The 15,685-nt window shown below is 33.4% G+C and overlaps 2 protein-coding genes and 1 long non-coding RNA gene across 5 annotated transcripts; 2 read left to right on the top strand and 1 right to left on the bottom strand.

Annotated features, from left to right (window-relative positions):
* LOC18586846 lies at positions 268–4,575 on the top strand. 3 transcript variants are annotated; one of them, XM_018128655.1, is made up of 5 exons: positions 268–318; positions 1,053–1,471; positions 2,164–2,239; positions 2,777–2,903; positions 3,766–4,062. In XM_018128655.1, the coding sequence occupies exons 2-5, from the start codon at positions 1,071–1,073 to the stop codon at positions 3,891–3,893; spliced, it is 732 nt and encodes a 243-aa protein (XP_017984144.1). In that variant the 5' UTR covers positions 268–318; positions 1,053–1,070; the 3' UTR covers positions 3,894–4,062. The 3 variants fall into 3 exon arrangements, with proteins under 3 accessions (XP_017984144.1, XP_007010476.1, XP_017984143.1); XM_007010414.2 differs by lacking the exon at positions 268–318 and having other exon boundaries at positions 547–1,471; positions 3,766–3,905; positions 3,991–4,575; XM_018128654.1 differs by lacking the exon at positions 268–318 and having other exon boundaries at positions 548–1,471.
* Positions 5,940–8,986, bottom strand: LOC18586845 (charged multivesicular body protein 5). Its single transcript, XM_007010413.2, has 7 exons — positions 8,918–8,986; positions 8,612–8,763; positions 8,095–8,188; positions 7,490–7,561; positions 7,292–7,403; positions 6,758–6,915; positions 5,940–6,313 (listed from the first exon to the last, which is right to left on the bottom strand). The coding sequence occupies exons 1-7, from the start codon at positions 8,984–8,986 to the stop codon at positions 6,260–6,262; spliced, it is 711 nt and encodes a 236-aa protein (XP_007010475.2). The 3' UTR covers positions 5,940–6,259.
* LOC108663770 lies at positions 10,402–11,628 on the top strand. The gene is made up of 3 exons (XR_001929793.1): positions 10,402–10,439; positions 11,084–11,166; positions 11,542–11,628. It is a non-coding gene; the product is annotated as an uncharacterized LOC108663770 (long non-coding RNA).

The following is a 15,685-nucleotide window of genomic DNA, read 5'->3' as shown; positions in this document are numbered from 1 at the left end:
AATCTTAAATTAATAAAAATCTAAGATTTTGACTTCAAATTGAGTATTTAGTCTTTTGACAACTTTACTTTTATTTTTCTTCTTATTTAAAAAATTTTATAATATAGTATCATAACTACTTATTCATTTTTTAAAGAAAAAAAAAGTGGAAGGCAAAGGCACAGCCTTGCCGTACCGTCCTGGAATCGGTCAGTGGTAGAAAATATATTATTTTGCTCGTAATTTTTATATATTAAGAAAGAAAAGAGATAGAAAATGAGAGACATAGAAATAGACAAGTGATTTGCCCAACATATTTGCACTTACATGGAACAAAAGGTGAAACCCGTAATCAGAACAGAGTTAAACTTTACACTGTCTTTTCTTTCCTATCAAAATTTAAAAAAAAAAAATTGTTCGAGTTTGGTTAAATTGGGTTTTGATTGGAGTTTTCTTTTCTTTTTATATTTTTAATAAAAGAAAAATTACTTGCTTGAGTCTTTTAGGGTTCATATTGCTTTTCATCTCTGGTAAAAACTGTAAACCTTACTGTTTTGAGTGTCACTGTTGCATTAGTTCTTTGTCTTTTTAATTTTTTTTTTTTCGGTTTACCAACAATATTACAAACAAAAGGTTAATTAGGCTTGTGGGTTTTTTTGGTTCAGAATTTTTGTCTTCTTAATTTGATTTTTCCTCCCATTTTTTTTTTGTTTTTTTCCCCTAGAAAGTGAGTGAGAGAGATGGAAACATCAAAATATATTCTGGGTTTTCCTGTTCCTGTTGGTCTGGTTTCCTCAGGTCTCAAATAGGCTCTTCTGCTAATCCAATCAAACAGACAGCAAAACAGAAAATTGCTTTTTATTTTGGAAAATTATAATAATCTTGTAACCATTATTATGCCATTGATTTTTGCATTTATAATACCAAGGACTAAAACTAAATTAACTTGAACAAATTCTTCACAACTTTCCTCCTGTTTTAAGCTTTCCTATATTATAATATAATGATGCCCCTGACATTATCGAATTGAATTTGTCTGTCCTTTTTTGACGTTTTATTCATCTATTATATAGTAAATCTTCATTCCCACAATGTCAAGCTCAAGCCAAGCTCAAAGGTCATCTAGTTCTCCTGACCCTTCCACCCAAAACTCAGTCTTAGAGGGAAAGGCCGCAGCAGGGGCGGATGATCTGCCAAGACAAGGAGAAGCAAATCCTTGTGGAACTCTCGTTCGGCGGGCGGTCAGTGATTCACATGCCCTGTCAAAAGCCCTTTTTGAGGACTGGATTCCGGGTTTAGCTGCTGATGGTGCTGAAGAGAATTCTGTTGGTTTAACTGGCTTGGAATCAACACTTGTGTACGGGCCTAACTCTCCTAGGAGAAAAAGTGCTAGTGTTTCAGACTATGCCTTGGCCTCAGCATTATCAAAGAGCGTTTCTCAGAATATGCAGCAATCAGTTGGAGAGCCTGCAATAGCAAAGACCGTAAAACGGTTAGTGTTTGCTCCCTTTGTTTATAATTATGTCAAATTTACATTTACTATTCCTTTCTTTGTGTAAGAATTTCATGGCCATAGTGCCCTGAAGGACTTTTTAGTTCATATAGTTTTAAAACCCATGGCAGTTTGCTTCTCTAGTTGTTTCCTGGTATTTTTGGATACATCTTGTTAACTATTTCTAGTATTTCATAGCTTATATTCTCAATCAAGTTTCTGAAGAGTGCATTAGAATACTATTTATTGTACTAGCACAAGCCGTATCATGCCACAGTTGAAGTTTCAGTACAATCTAGTATTGTTAAGAAGCTATTTTGAACCAACATCCTTATAAAGTTTAGCTTGCTTTTTTCCATTTTTTTCCTTGGGAAATGGAAGTAGATGCACTTCTGGGTTTTGGCTCAGGAAGGGAGGAAAGAATTGTATCAGTAGTAGTATTTCCAACTTTCAAGATTGTTGGCTTTCTGGCCCTTTTTAAGATGGGATGAAAGGGGGACAGTGCAGTAATCCATCACCCTTCACATTCAATCATTTTCCACTGGCATGTGTTCTTCTGTTAAAACGTTTTTACTGTTATAATGTATATTCAGTTTTCGAATTCAAAGTTAAGATGCTCAAGTGACAAGTAATAGTACTGATACAGGGGTTTTATATCTGCTTTTGCATTTTTGTCTGGTATGAAATCTTAGGAACTCATGGCAGCACTCAAGGGACCGCCAAGTTCAGTATATTGCAGAATTAGAAAGAACTATAAACATTCTCCAGGTAATTGCTCTGGGAGATGTCGTTAGATTAAATTGTGCTAATTAATGAATATTACAGTCTAATCTATTCTTATGATTATCTGCAGGCAAGTGGTCTTGTTTATGATCTTTAAAAGAACCTAGTAATTTTCTTAGGTATTGTTATAATGTTCAAGATATATGCGCTGAGTAAGATAAATAAGTCTATCCATACCCATCGAGGTTTTAGCTTAGGAAATGTACTTGATTACTGGAAATAGAAAAGAAAGATATTTTATAGAAGCTTAGCACCTACTATTATTGTATCATTTACTGTGAAGCTCTGCCTTCGTACTTGAATCATTGAGAACTGTTCCTGCACCGTAACTGTAGGTGCTACCTATGTGGAATTTTTTGTAAAGTATTATGCTTGTAATGTCATCATTTGAGCTTAGTAGAATTTTTATCTTGGCTGACACTGCTTCAGCTTCAATATTATAGTACATATAGAAATGTCACAGGGTGCTGCTGACATTGTTGCCAAACAAAGGAAATTTATTGGCTATGTTTCATCATGCAGACTTTAAATACAGAGCTGGAAGTTAGAGTTATTTCTCAGAATCAGCAATGTGTTGCTTTGTACATGGAGAACAACATATTAATGCAGAGACTGGCCACCCTGGAGGACCAAATATTTATCAAAGAGGGTGAGTTATCCTGTCGATTATCCTGGGTTCTTTAGAAATTCAATAGCTGTGGTCTGGGCAAAATAACACAAAGGTTTATCACCTTTCAATCTCTTCGAGGTCATTTTGCCTAAATGAAAAAGACAACTACAATAATCAAGTATACCAAAAAAAAAAAATTCATATATTAAAATTGCATTAGTTATTTATGGCTTTGGTTAGAAAAGCACTCTCATGTACTAAATGAGTGTAACAGTGGTTGCAAAAGGTTTCAACTGATTCCTCTGCTGCATTGGTAAATTTAAACTGTTATTTTGACATAGCTTTTGAATTAGAGCATTTCTTAGGATACTAAGTTCAATGGAATATTACTCGACTCATCAAATGCAAGTGGTTTTGAAAGGAAATAAGTAAAGGAAAGGGAAAAGGAAGAAAAATAACATGCACAATATTATTGTTGTCTATCCTGATATTCTTTGCTTGAAAGATGTCAAACAAAGGTGTCATATACCAGCTATTGAGTTAAAACTTTGGCTGAGATACAATGGTTTTGTCACTTTAAAACTTTAGGATTTAGGTTCTTCAGGAGTATATCTCTTACGTTAACTTAAAAATATTTTCGTCATTCAGCAAACTACTAACATGAGAAGGCACTTGAGCATTTGACTCGTTGGTTGGTATATGATCCTCTATTTAGAAAGCAAGGTTCGAATCTCTCCTCCCCCAATTATAAAAACAAAAAAAACTAACATGAGAAGATGAATCCATGAATTCAATATCAATTGTTCTAATTCTTACCAAAACAAAAAACAATTCTCTTACAACAATGTAGAAGAAATTTTATGTTCCATTAAATTACTGTCATCATGCTTTTCTGTTGCAGGTCAATATCAGTTGCTGAAGAAAGAAAATGAGAGACTGATGAATGCTTTCGCAAGTGGTGCACCTGAGGCAGCGCGATCACTAGTCACTTGGCAGATATTAGACATGACAAAACTTAACCTTAATTGATTAAATTTCATGGTACAACGTACTAGACATTTTTTTATACTTTTAATAATAACCTAACAAGACTTGTATTTTTACCAAACTTAGTTTTTGATGCCAGATATGCCTTGTACAAAAGGCTTTTTGCCATTCTTTTCTTTAATGCAAAAACTCTGACAAGGCTTAAGAATCTTGTGCCCTAACGGGAATGGTTGGTCATGGCTGTGCTTTAGAGCTTTACCTGCCCCTGCAGTTTCAGCACATCCTGACAGTCCAATTTTGTGTGTCTTCCGTTGTGGGGTGAGAATTGGGCTGAACATTCAAGAGGCACAACAGCGGTTCTGGTGGTGAGGAACAGAGATGTTTATGGACGGATCAGGTTGACAGTCTGGAAATCTAAGCGCAGAGATTGTGCTTGAACAGTAGACTTGATAAATTTGAACACATGTTAACACAGTACGAGAAAACATGGGTTAAATAGATTTTGAGTTTAATCTTAAGGTGTTTCGTATTTAATCTGTCTGACACGTTAAGATATGAAAATTTTTCGTGTCTTAACGTGTCTGACACGATAAATACGTTTAAAACACGTTTAAACACGTTTACTTAATTGTGTTATCGTGTTTAATCGTGTTCTCGAGTTTAAATGTGTATACGTAATACATTTATTAACTTATTAAAAATTAATAGTTAAAAATTATTTTAATTTTATATAAATAATTTTAAATAATTATTTTAATAAGTTTTTTTTAATTTTATAGAAGGTATAATGTAATTATACATGTTCAACTCTAATTTTTAACTTTTGATGATTATTTGATGTTATTATTATTTTTTTTATTATAATTATTTTTATAATTATAGATTTTAAATTTAAATAATAAAATTATATTTAATTGTAAATATTTTTATTTAATCGTGTTAAACGTGTTGATCGTGTTAAACGTGTTATAAATCGTGTCGTGTCGTATATTGACACGTTTAATAAACGTGTTAATCATGTCGTGTCTTGTTACACGTGTATTAAACATGTACGTATACATATTTTAAATTTAAGACACGAATATTAAACGTGTCGTGTTCGTATTTAACCTTAACATTACGACACGTTAACCCGAATTGTCAGGTTTACAATTGAACTTGATCATTTAAAATCTAAATTATATTTACTATTAAAATATTAACTAGTATTTTTTGTATTAATATTTTAATATGTTTAAATATATTTTTAAATTAAAATTAAATCAAAATGCATTAACTGAGTTCAAGTCTAAACTTTTTGTGGGTCAAGTAGGGTAGGGGCCTTCTAATTTAGGCCCGACCTTCTGACCCAGCCGAGCCGCCCACTCCTGGGATAACCCTTACAATGAGATCCATTAGACTATATATATATATAAAATTTTACTCCATTGTACTGTAGAATGAGAAAAATGTATTCAATTACAAAATATTACATGTCTTTTAACAATTAGTAAATGAAAGAATTTTTAAAAAATGAAGCATGTGGCGTGCATTTGATGACACTATTTAAATTAATCATATAATTAATCTTTCAATTACTTTTCTCAAAGACACATCATTGGATGAATTAAAACCTACCTGTCACTATAATATTTAAATTTGGTAAATTAAAATTTACTTATGAATTATCCGATTTATCTTTAAATAAATCAAAATAATTTCAATACAAAATCCAAGTTTCGATCATCTAATTTCTTGTTAGGAACAAGCAAAACAATAAACATTCAATCATAGTATATATACGGAATTTTACTTGGTATATTTATTATAGATAATCCTAACTAAAGGATAAACGTATAGTATCTTGATACCTTGGCGTCAAAATCACAATAGTATAGGCACAATTCAATCCTCTTCACAAAATAGGTTGTAGCAAATCACAAGCTGTTGAAGTTGTCAATCTCTACTGATGATTCACACAAATGACAATTAAGAAGAATTAGCATGGAGAGTAGACTGTTTATGCTTGTAGACCTTAGTGCCAGTCTCAATAGGAGAAATTGTAAGCTTTATTAGCTCTCAATCACCCACATTAAAGATCATCACAGATAAAACGAAAATAAGTAAATAATTATAAAAAATTGATTAAACAACCCATCAACATTTCATATGTTAACCACATACTACCATTCCATACTTGTCCCACTGTAAGGTTCCAACATGGAGTGTGATCCTCGCAACCATAGACATTAATACTCCCATTAAGACAATTCTACCCCTTTTCATGAAATGTATGCAGTCATGCTTATTATAAATCCCAACCCACTAAAATCAATTAAATCGCAGTTCAATAGAAGTTAATTTTGCACAATATGTTTACAAGGGCATGCTCCATCCAGCTTCTGCCTATATGCATAGCAGCACACCATCTAACTGCGGACAGATGCTCGAGGAACAGTTGGCAACCCAAGTTCATCCTCAGCCTGCTGAGCGACAAAGTTAAAACAAGTTTTGATTGATGTAAAAATGAAACCGAATCTCAAGATATAGTTATTTTACAAGCTTTAAAAACCAATTATAACTATAAATTACATGAGCTCAAGAAGCCAGCTATCAAGAGCAGTTACTACAAAGATGGCCATGGGTAGAAGTGTAGAAAACATAGGGACTTACAATAGACAAAATGAGCACTGATGGAAGTATAAAACATACAATAAATCTTACTGTCATTCGAAAACAACTATTGTCATATTGTTAAAATAGGGACAGTGGGAGCAAAGTGGACCCCAACGAAAGGATGGGATCAACAGTACAAATATCCCAATTTTTAAGCACACCGTGCTGCCTATGTAAAGCAAAACTATAAAAATTCTTGTATTAAATTATAATTTAAAACTTGACTTAAAACTACAGGGTAACAGCATTACCTGAGCATTGGACCTGCCAGCAGGTGCTGTTGTACTTCCTGAGGGTGCTGAAGGCAAATTGAGCTCCGCATCCAAATCGGGTTCCTCCTTATCAGGTTGAAGATATGAGGGCACGCCATCAGCTTCACTTCCCATGTCAGCTTCAAGAGCATCAAGTTCTACAATCCAAAATTGATCAGCAAAAAAATATAAAGAGTGAAAAAACATTTAAGTCACATGCAGTTCTTGACAGTTCCTAAAGTCTTTCAGCAAGCACACATAACACTGAAGCTATAAATGCAAGTCCCCATAGCCAAGTGTCTTTCACATGCAGAAGTCAAGATTTTCCAGCTGATAGGGTTGTATAAGTTATTATTTTGTAAATTTAATAATAGTAGCAATAAAAAAGATACTAACACCAATTTCCATCATTTACTTCTTCCATGCTTACAGTTGAAAAAAAAAGCTGCTATACTTCTATCAAATTTTACATATGTAACCAAGCAAAAAGAATTAAAATCCATGCTTGTGACTATAGGTAAGGTCAAAGCTTACCGCCCATGAGTTCATCCTCATCAATGTCATCAGGCACATTATAGCTTCTACCCAAGGTCTCTTGAATTTCATTACTCACATCCATCAGGTCCATCATCTCATCTTGCAGGTTCTATAGATAAAAGGAATTATATATAATAAGATATTCTTTAAAATGGAAGCAGGATGGAGAATTTAAAGTATAAAGAGAGTACACACGTCTATGTCTTGAATCTTCACAGTCTTCATCATTCCTTTCAGCTCCTTGTTAGCAGATTTCAGGGCTGACATCTGGCACAGACAAAAGACATGATTTGAAATTTGTAATAAGGTGCAGTACTTCGTACATTATTATGCATGGATGTTCAAAGGCATCCATATCCTACAGGTATAAACAATTCAGGGTATAGATTAATCATTAATCACATATTCAATGAAGAAACCTCTCCCCAGTGACAAATGGTTCATCTCCTACCTCTCATGAGGTAGGCAGCCGATTCCAATAAGGTAACTGAAAAAGCTTCGCCTGAATAGTCCTGAACTGTGCCCCTTTGGGCGCTACCAAGAAACACAAATGTTTTACTGTAAAACCACTATAGCATGGAACAAACATTTAATAACTGGTACAAGCTACCCAATCTTATAAAAATAGCCGATGACAATTACACTAATGCTCCTCAGAAAACATAGAGTGGATGAGCAATTGCCAATGAATGAGCACATAACAATCTCATGTTAGATGGAAAAACGTGTCTTATTAGTTACTGCAACATGTCAGATATACAAATTGAAAGTTATGAATGAAGTCAAAGGTTGCCACATACAGTTTGTTGAGCATCTTTAAGACCCTCAGCAGCAAAAGAAACTTGATCAAGGTTGAATGTCTGATTGTAAAGCATGTCACGTTGCCCTTCATACCTAACCAGAAGCGATGAGTATCAGATATGATGAACAAGGAATAACAGAGCACTTTGTATGATTTCAAACTCAACCAATTAATCAGCAAAAATAGCATGAGGTAAAAATAAAAAAAAATTCGCACATAAAATGGCACATAATATTCAGAAATTACACCCAAAAAAAAAAAAAGATACAACCTTAAGCAACAAATTTCAATCAAGTAACAGATAGAACAGACAATGATTCATAAAGCATACAACTTGCCATAAAGCAACATACCATTGGTTTAAATTTCCATTATAATGCACTGAACAATATAATGCCTATTTTAAGAATTTCTATTCTTCAAAGATAATACATGGTTAAAACTGACATAAATAGCATTGACGAGAACTATAAGAAAATTAAAAGTGAATAATTTGATAGAGAAGAAGCAGGTACATTCGCTTTTGCTTGAGAACCCTCATGGCTCGAGCTTTAATAGCCTCTTGAGCAGGGCCAGGCCTTGTCTTTTTTATCTGTTCTTTGTACCTACTCAGCTCGGCATCTAGCTTCTTCAGCTTCTCATCCACCGTATCACCTCTTTTATTTATCTGAAAAAAAAAAATCTCAACCATATTATTTCAAAAATAGAAATTTTTCTTGAAACTAAGTTTTGTAATCAACCAGATAAACCCTAATACTAAGTCAGAAATCAACAGATCAAACGAAAATTTTAAAATCAACACAGAAGGGAGAGAGAGAAACCCTATCGGAGGCATCTTCAATCGAAGGCGGCGGCTCCTTGTCTTTCTTAACGCCGAAGACTCTCTTCATCTTCTTTCTTTCTTTCTTTCTTTGATTCCTTAAAGGAACAGGAGGATTAGACTGATTTGACTTCGATTTAGAATTTGGAAGATTGCCAGAGATGAGGAGCTGTTTGATCGGAGCGTCCCTTTTCTTGTCTTCAAATGCACGCGTCGTCGCAAAGAGAAGTTTCTAACCTAAGAAGGGAACAAGGGATTTCCTGTTCTGTTTTTGTCTTTTTTTTTCACGGGGTGATTCCAAGGGTTCGGTTTTTTCCAATTTTTCTTTTTTCTAATTTTGACTTGGTTTGATTTTTTTTATAGGCCAACGGGCTTGACCCATTCCTTATAGTGATATAATTTTATTAAAATGAAAATGTATTAAGACATAAAATTAATAGGATTTTTTTTGGTCAAAGTAACACAAATATCCTTATACTATGATTTTTTATCAATTTAATCTCTTTACTCAAAACTGGTTAATTTAACCCTAATACTCTAAGATTTATTCAATCGAGTCCCTCTCTTTAACGTCGTCCAAATTGACAGTTAATGACACTTATGTAGCTCTAATATATCAAACTATGTTGACATGGCAATGGTGTGGTATTAACATGCTAACATGGCAACGATGATGTGGCAAGTTCAAAAAAATTTTGAAAAAACCTTTTTTTTCATGCTAGTTTTTTTGTTTCATGTCATAGAGATTAAATTAAATAAAAATGTAAAGTACAAAAAATAAATTTGTCAAGCCCAGCTCTACAATATGTTTATTATGTCATTCCTACATAAGAATGCATGTTTGCTTACTTGGGTACCTAAAAAATCGTTAAAGGACGATAATGTACCAAATGGTACAACTAAGTTGATTTAACCTCAAACTACTCCAAATAGAGATTTTAAGATGAAATTGAGAATTTTAAAACCCAAAAATGATTTAAAATGTTGATTCGGAGTTCGAGGACTGATTTGGAATCAAATTAAAATTTTCATGACCTACGGGCAAAATGGTCAGTTTGCTATCCGAGGTTAAGATGTGAGTGTTGGATGAAATTTTTGACTAAGATTGATCATTTGGAGTATAATTTGAGTTTGAGAAGTGAAAAATTTTAATTCCAACATTTTTTTGAGCATAAAGGTAAAATAGTCATTTTGCCACCCCAAGGGCAAAATTGTAATTTTACACCACCCAACACTTGTCCAGCACATGGATTTTACCCAATATTATCATGGATAATTGAGAAAATTTATATAGTAGAGAGAGATTGCTTAATGGGTAAGTATGACACATGGCCCAATGGAATGGTGACACATGGCAAATTTTTGTCCATTTAATATTTTCCTTTATAAAGCCAATTTGAACTCTTCCACATTCATTCTTATGGCCAGCCATAGCAAGAACAAAGGAAGAAAAGAAGAACAAAAACCCTAGAGTGAAAATTCAAGAGAAAATTGGTGGATTTCAAGTAATCAAGCCATCAAAGGTGAAATTTCTTAACTCTAGCTTGTGATCTATCTTTCTTATGCATTATTTTACATTTTCCATGGTTGAATCACAAGATATCATGAAGGATAGTGTGCTGACCAAACCCTAGGAGAGAGAATTTGATGATGATTTAGATAGATTTTTAAGATATATGGATATTTTTAGTTGTTTATGGTGTTAAGTGTAAGAATTAAGCTTGAAATTCACATATTCCTCATGAGTTCATCATTGGCCAAATCTTCCTTGTAGAGTGTTGATGGTGGATTTGTTTTTTTTTTCAAGTGAATTGGTTAGGAAATGATGAATTATGGTGAGAAAATCAAGTAGGAAAAATCATAGTGTTGATGCACTCACCATGGCCAAAATTCTCAAGAAGAAATGTGAGGATGGTTTTGCTGAATTTTATGTTATTTGACTTGTGTTTGGTGATTTGGAGAATTGGAGGAACAATGGAATTATTGGAGTTGAATTGGACATATTGACCAATTAATCGAGTGATAGATCGAGTTAGGCCGACACCGCATGTAAACGATAATCCGAACAATTCGCGTTCCATATCATGCATTCATATAGAGTTTAGATTAATTTTATAACGGTTTAGCACCAATGTGGTAAATTGCTTGATTTTGCATTATGTCTAAGTGGTGAATCCTCCGAAAAAAGGCAAAGAAATTGCACCTGAGGATCAATAGTCGGAGTACTCCAAAATTCAAACTCCTGATACAGTGAGTAATCTTATCATCATCTTGATTATTTGAAGTAAATTTTATTTCGTTTTTGTGATCTTATGGAAAATGAGTTTAAATGGTAAATCTTTATGTTTTATAAGCAAAATGTGATTAAATGAAATGATTTTATAAAATTGTCTTGAAATTGAATGATGGTTTTGAAAATGGAGTAATTGGAGACTAATTGTTGTGTTATAAATCATGGTTTGAATTGAATGGCTTATGATAATATTGGCATGAATGGCTGAATTGGCAAATGCGCTGAAAAAGTATGAATTGTTGATTTGCCTTGAAAGGCTATAAAATAAAATAATTACCATGTCATGCTGTTGAATTTTACTGAATTGGTGGGTTATAAATTGGTCGTTGCAGTGGACGGGTTCAGTGGACCAGCCTTGAGGTTAAAACTTTAGAGTTCACTTCACGCCAAACCACCACGTGAGGGAAAACTCAGCCAACGCCAAGAAACGGCTATGTTTTCAAAATAAAAACATGATTTATGTGTACATAACTTTTTTAACAGCCTCGGCAGACTCGGTTGGGATAGCCATCGGCCAAGGTATCCCTAATAACTGAGTATGAGAATGATTTTGGCACGAGCCAAACTTTTCAAGAAATCATAAGCCTCGTTGTTTTTTTTAGTGAAATGAATCTATTTTATCTTATTAAAATGAGTTCGAAATGCTGAGAATCATTTTTATGCTAATCTATTTTATCAATCTCCATTTACTCAGTTTTAGATATTTTAGATGATATTTGTTTACTCACTGGGATTATATAATCTCATCACCCTCCTTTTCACTCATTTCAAGCTCAGGATAGTCGGTAGATAGCTCACTTTGCTGAGGGTTACAATTGGACTTGCATCCTCAAAAACGGTAGGTTTACCGCTTTTGATACTTTTGGTCGTTCGTGGATCCACGTGTCACTGTAAATTAAATTTTATACTTTGATTATCTGTATTACAGTATTTATGAATTTATTTAGCTTTTATGCTATAAAAATTATTTACCGATAACTCTATAAATATTGTTTTATATGAAAATAGAATATTTTATTGAATATTTTTATTATATTCAAATAGTCATAATTTCATTTTAAATGAAGGTTTTAGACGTTTAAACTTATTTTTGATTATGAATTATGTGTTTTATACTCGCATACTACATTTTTAGCTGGTTTCAAAATTTTCAGGAAAAAATGACCAAAATGCCTCTGTGAGACAGAAATCATTTTTTTATTGATTTATGTTGGAAATAGCTTAAAATATTTTAAAACATGATATTTGGCAACGGTTACTCACAAGAGAAATGAGAAACTGATATTAAAGCCTTGCGAGATTTCGGTTGACATTTCGGGTAATGAGTGTCGATTGGGACACCAAGGCAGTTGTTATGGGCTCGAGGGGAGTATCGGGTCATGACAAAATTGAACAAAATTTAATAATATATGGACTAAATTGAATAAAGATCTATGTTATAAGGATTAAATTGGGTACTTTTACCATTACTATTTGTACCAAAAATGTACTTTTACATGCTAGAGGTTATTCTTCAGTAATTAAAAACCATTAACTTTCCTTTTATACAAGAAAAGCACTAACTAATTACACTACTTTTTTTGTTTGAAAGCTAATAAATATTCTCATTTCACTTAAAAATATTCTCATTTCATTACAATAATCCAAGAACATCCAATAAAAAAACTCCTACTTAACAAAAAGATCTTGTGGTCCTACAACAACTACTTGAACACCTAAAAAACAAAATGTACATCACCCAACCCTTTCAAGAGGCTTGTAACCTCTATTAGAACAAAAATCAAGTAAAAATATAGCCCTGTACGATATCTACCCTTTACAACAAAACACTACTCAAATATACACAATATAAACAAAATCACAACAAATGAGACCATTGCTCCAACAAACTAAATCATGGCAGCAAACTAAGATTTCTAGATCATAAATAAAAGTATAGCAATGGCTATCCCATAATACAAGGACCTATGGGGTATTTTGACCATATATCAATTGGTTATATGGGGAGACATGTGAGATCTATACGAACCATAAGAGTTTGAAATATATTTTTTAATAGAGAGACCTCAACCTTAAGTAATGTCGATGGATGGAGTTGTTTTAAAGATTATGATTACACTATTCTTTATTATCCTAGTAAGGCCAAAGTAGTGGTGGATGCCTTGAGAGGAAAGTCCATGGGGAGTTGGGCCCATATATCGGTTGATGAAGGTCCTTTTGTGTAAGGAATGCATGATCTTGGATATATAAGAGCGCATTTTGAGGTCAATGAAACAGATGCATTATTGGCAAATTTTTGTAACACTCTCGATTTTTAATGTTAACTATATGTGATGCTAGACTAGCTTGTAGATTGATGTGAACTTCGATGTGTATGAATGTGAATTTAAGGAATGCTTATGTCTATAAAGAGATGGTCAAGGAATGTATGAGTATGTAAAAGCTAAAATGATGTTGTGCATACGCTTGGCACATGAATGATATAGTGCATATGTTTGGCATTGAGATGAGTATGATATGTATGCAAATTATGCCATGTTTAATTGATATGCTATGTGACATAAGGCATGAATGAGAAATTGGTGTGCACGATGAACTTATGTGTTGATCTTAAGTGAAATATGAATGATTGGAGGTTGTAGAGAAGATTTTGAATGAGTTTAGACTTCAAAGGAGCCAATATTTTTGAATTTGGGCCTCAAGAGTCAATCTTAGCACATAAAGGATCGAATCTATGAAGCAGAAAGCAAGGAAAGGAAAATTCACTAGCCCAAGATTGACTTTAGAGCCTTTATAGTTGATCTTAGGTAATGAAATGGGAGCAGGGGTAAACAATCTAGTCTAAAATCGATTTCAAGCCTCCCATAGTTGATCCTAGACTGCCAAAACAGTTAATTTTGGCCTTAAAAGCCCCAAAACATGAAATTCCCTCATTTTCTCTCCGCACCTTCATTATCCATCTATTTTCTCTTAACTTTTACATCCTTCAAACCCACTAAATCCCAATGATAAATAATGGATTTTAAATGTTAAAGAAAGGAGATTTCACTCCTAAATGCTTGGTGGATGATTTTCACTTTCTCTTTCTAAAATCTCAAACCATAGCTTCCAAAAATAATTTTCAAGGCTATTTGGAGTGGATTAAAGCTTGGGAAATGTTTCTAAAGGTAAGATTAAGCAATTTTGTGGATTGATTTCTAATTTGAACAATTGATAACTTAGATTTAATTTGACACAACTTAGGTGGAAAATTGCTCTCTTGAGTTGACTAGAGTTTGGGGTAAATAATTATATAACCCAACTTCTAAGGTATAGATTAGCTCATTGTTGAAGGATTTGAGCTTATTTGTTAATATGCTACGGACTTGGCTATTTTTAGAAAAGTTGACATTTTTCGAAAGCTAGGATTTAATGGGTTTGTAATGTTTTAATGTGCTTAAAGGAAATTTAGAGCTATTTAAATTGTTTGTGAGTTGAAAAATGATTGGAGGTTAAGGATTGAAGCTTAACTAAGGAGCACCTCTAGATTGTCAAGGTGAGTGGGAAAACTTTTATGCATATGGAGCATGACGACTAGGGTGCATATATGCTTCAATGATAAAAATGCACAATGTATGTTATGTATGAGTTATGAGTACATCTAGAGGTAGAATTCCTAAACTAGAAAATATTTATGAATAATGTAATATGCCTAAGAAGGTTAAGCTTACGCCAATGATGTTAATGCAATTATGAGCGAATGTCATGGGAAATTATGATGCTATGATGAATGTGTATATGACATATACGTCTAGAATTACTATGTCTAAACTAATGAATGTTATGAAAAACTTATGATATGCCTAGGCTAAATATGGAATGTGATATGATGATGATATGAGTAAGTTATTACAAAATGTACGTGAGTATGTATGACTCATGATAGTGTGGTGATAAGTATGATTAAGTAGGTCCATGACATGATGTATGTATCATCCGTGGATGATTCCAGACAATGTTATGATGTAGAATAAGTATGTTCTATTTGTAGAGGACTTCCAGATGATGTATATTAAGATGATTGAAAGTGTCCAACCCCCCTGTGACTATGTATGCTGCCGATAGGGATGGTGGTTTCATCTCGCCTACTGTGCGATGATGACATGTGCTACCTACAATGATGGTGGTAAGCAGGGATGGTGGTTTTGTCCTACTTGCGATTCATGCCTATAATGCTATGATGCCATCTGATGCGGTTATTCCAGATGATGTTTATTGACTCCGTCGTTTGCTTTGGCAATGAGGAATAACATGACTCAATCGTTTGCTGTGGCAATAGGGCGTGACAGTATATTATTTGTTGTTCGTTAGTTGGCCACTGTACGTGACTATGCTATGTCCAAGGAAGGCCATTTTATGATATGTTTTGATGATACGAATATGTAGTGGCATGCCATAGGGAATGAAATGTATACATGAAATGTTATGCTATAAAAT

Source organism: Theobroma cacao, chromosome 10, assembly GCF_000208745.1.
Source record: "Theobroma cacao cultivar B97-61/B2 chromosome 10, Criollo_cocoa_genome_V2, whole genome shotgun sequence".
NCBI lineage: Eukaryota > Viridiplantae > Streptophyta > Magnoliopsida > Malvales > Malvaceae > Theobroma > Theobroma cacao.
This window is presented reverse-complemented; position numbering and strand designations above follow the sequence as displayed.

Excerpts from the sequence above, each read along its gene's own strand:
- LOC18586845 (XM_007010413.2), bottom strand. The coding sequence starts at position 8,986 with ATGAAGAGAGTCTTCGGCGTTAAGAAAGACAAGGAGCCGCCGCCTTCG. Across the intron at positions 8,764-8,917 it reads TTGAAGATGCCTCCGATAGG|ATAAATAAAAGAGGTGATAC; the intron begins GTTTCTCTCTCT and ends TTTTTTTTTCAG. Across the intron at positions 6,916-7,291 it reads TGAGGATGAACTCATGGGCG|AACTTGATGCTCTTGAAGCT; the intron begins GTAAGCTTTGAC and ends TTTGGATTGTAG.
- LOC18586846 (XM_007010414.2), top strand. The coding sequence starts at position 1,071 with ATGTCAAGCTCAAGCCAAGCTCAAAGGTCATCTAGTTCTCCTGACCCT. Across the intron at positions 2,240-2,776 it reads GAACTATAAACATTCTCCAG|ACTTTAAATACAGAGCTGGA; the intron begins GTAATTGCTCTG and ends TTCATCATGCAG. Across the intron at positions 2,904-3,765 it reads CCAAATATTTATCAAAGAGG|GTCAATATCAGTTGCTGAAG; the intron begins GTGAGTTATCCT and ends TTTCTGTTGCAG.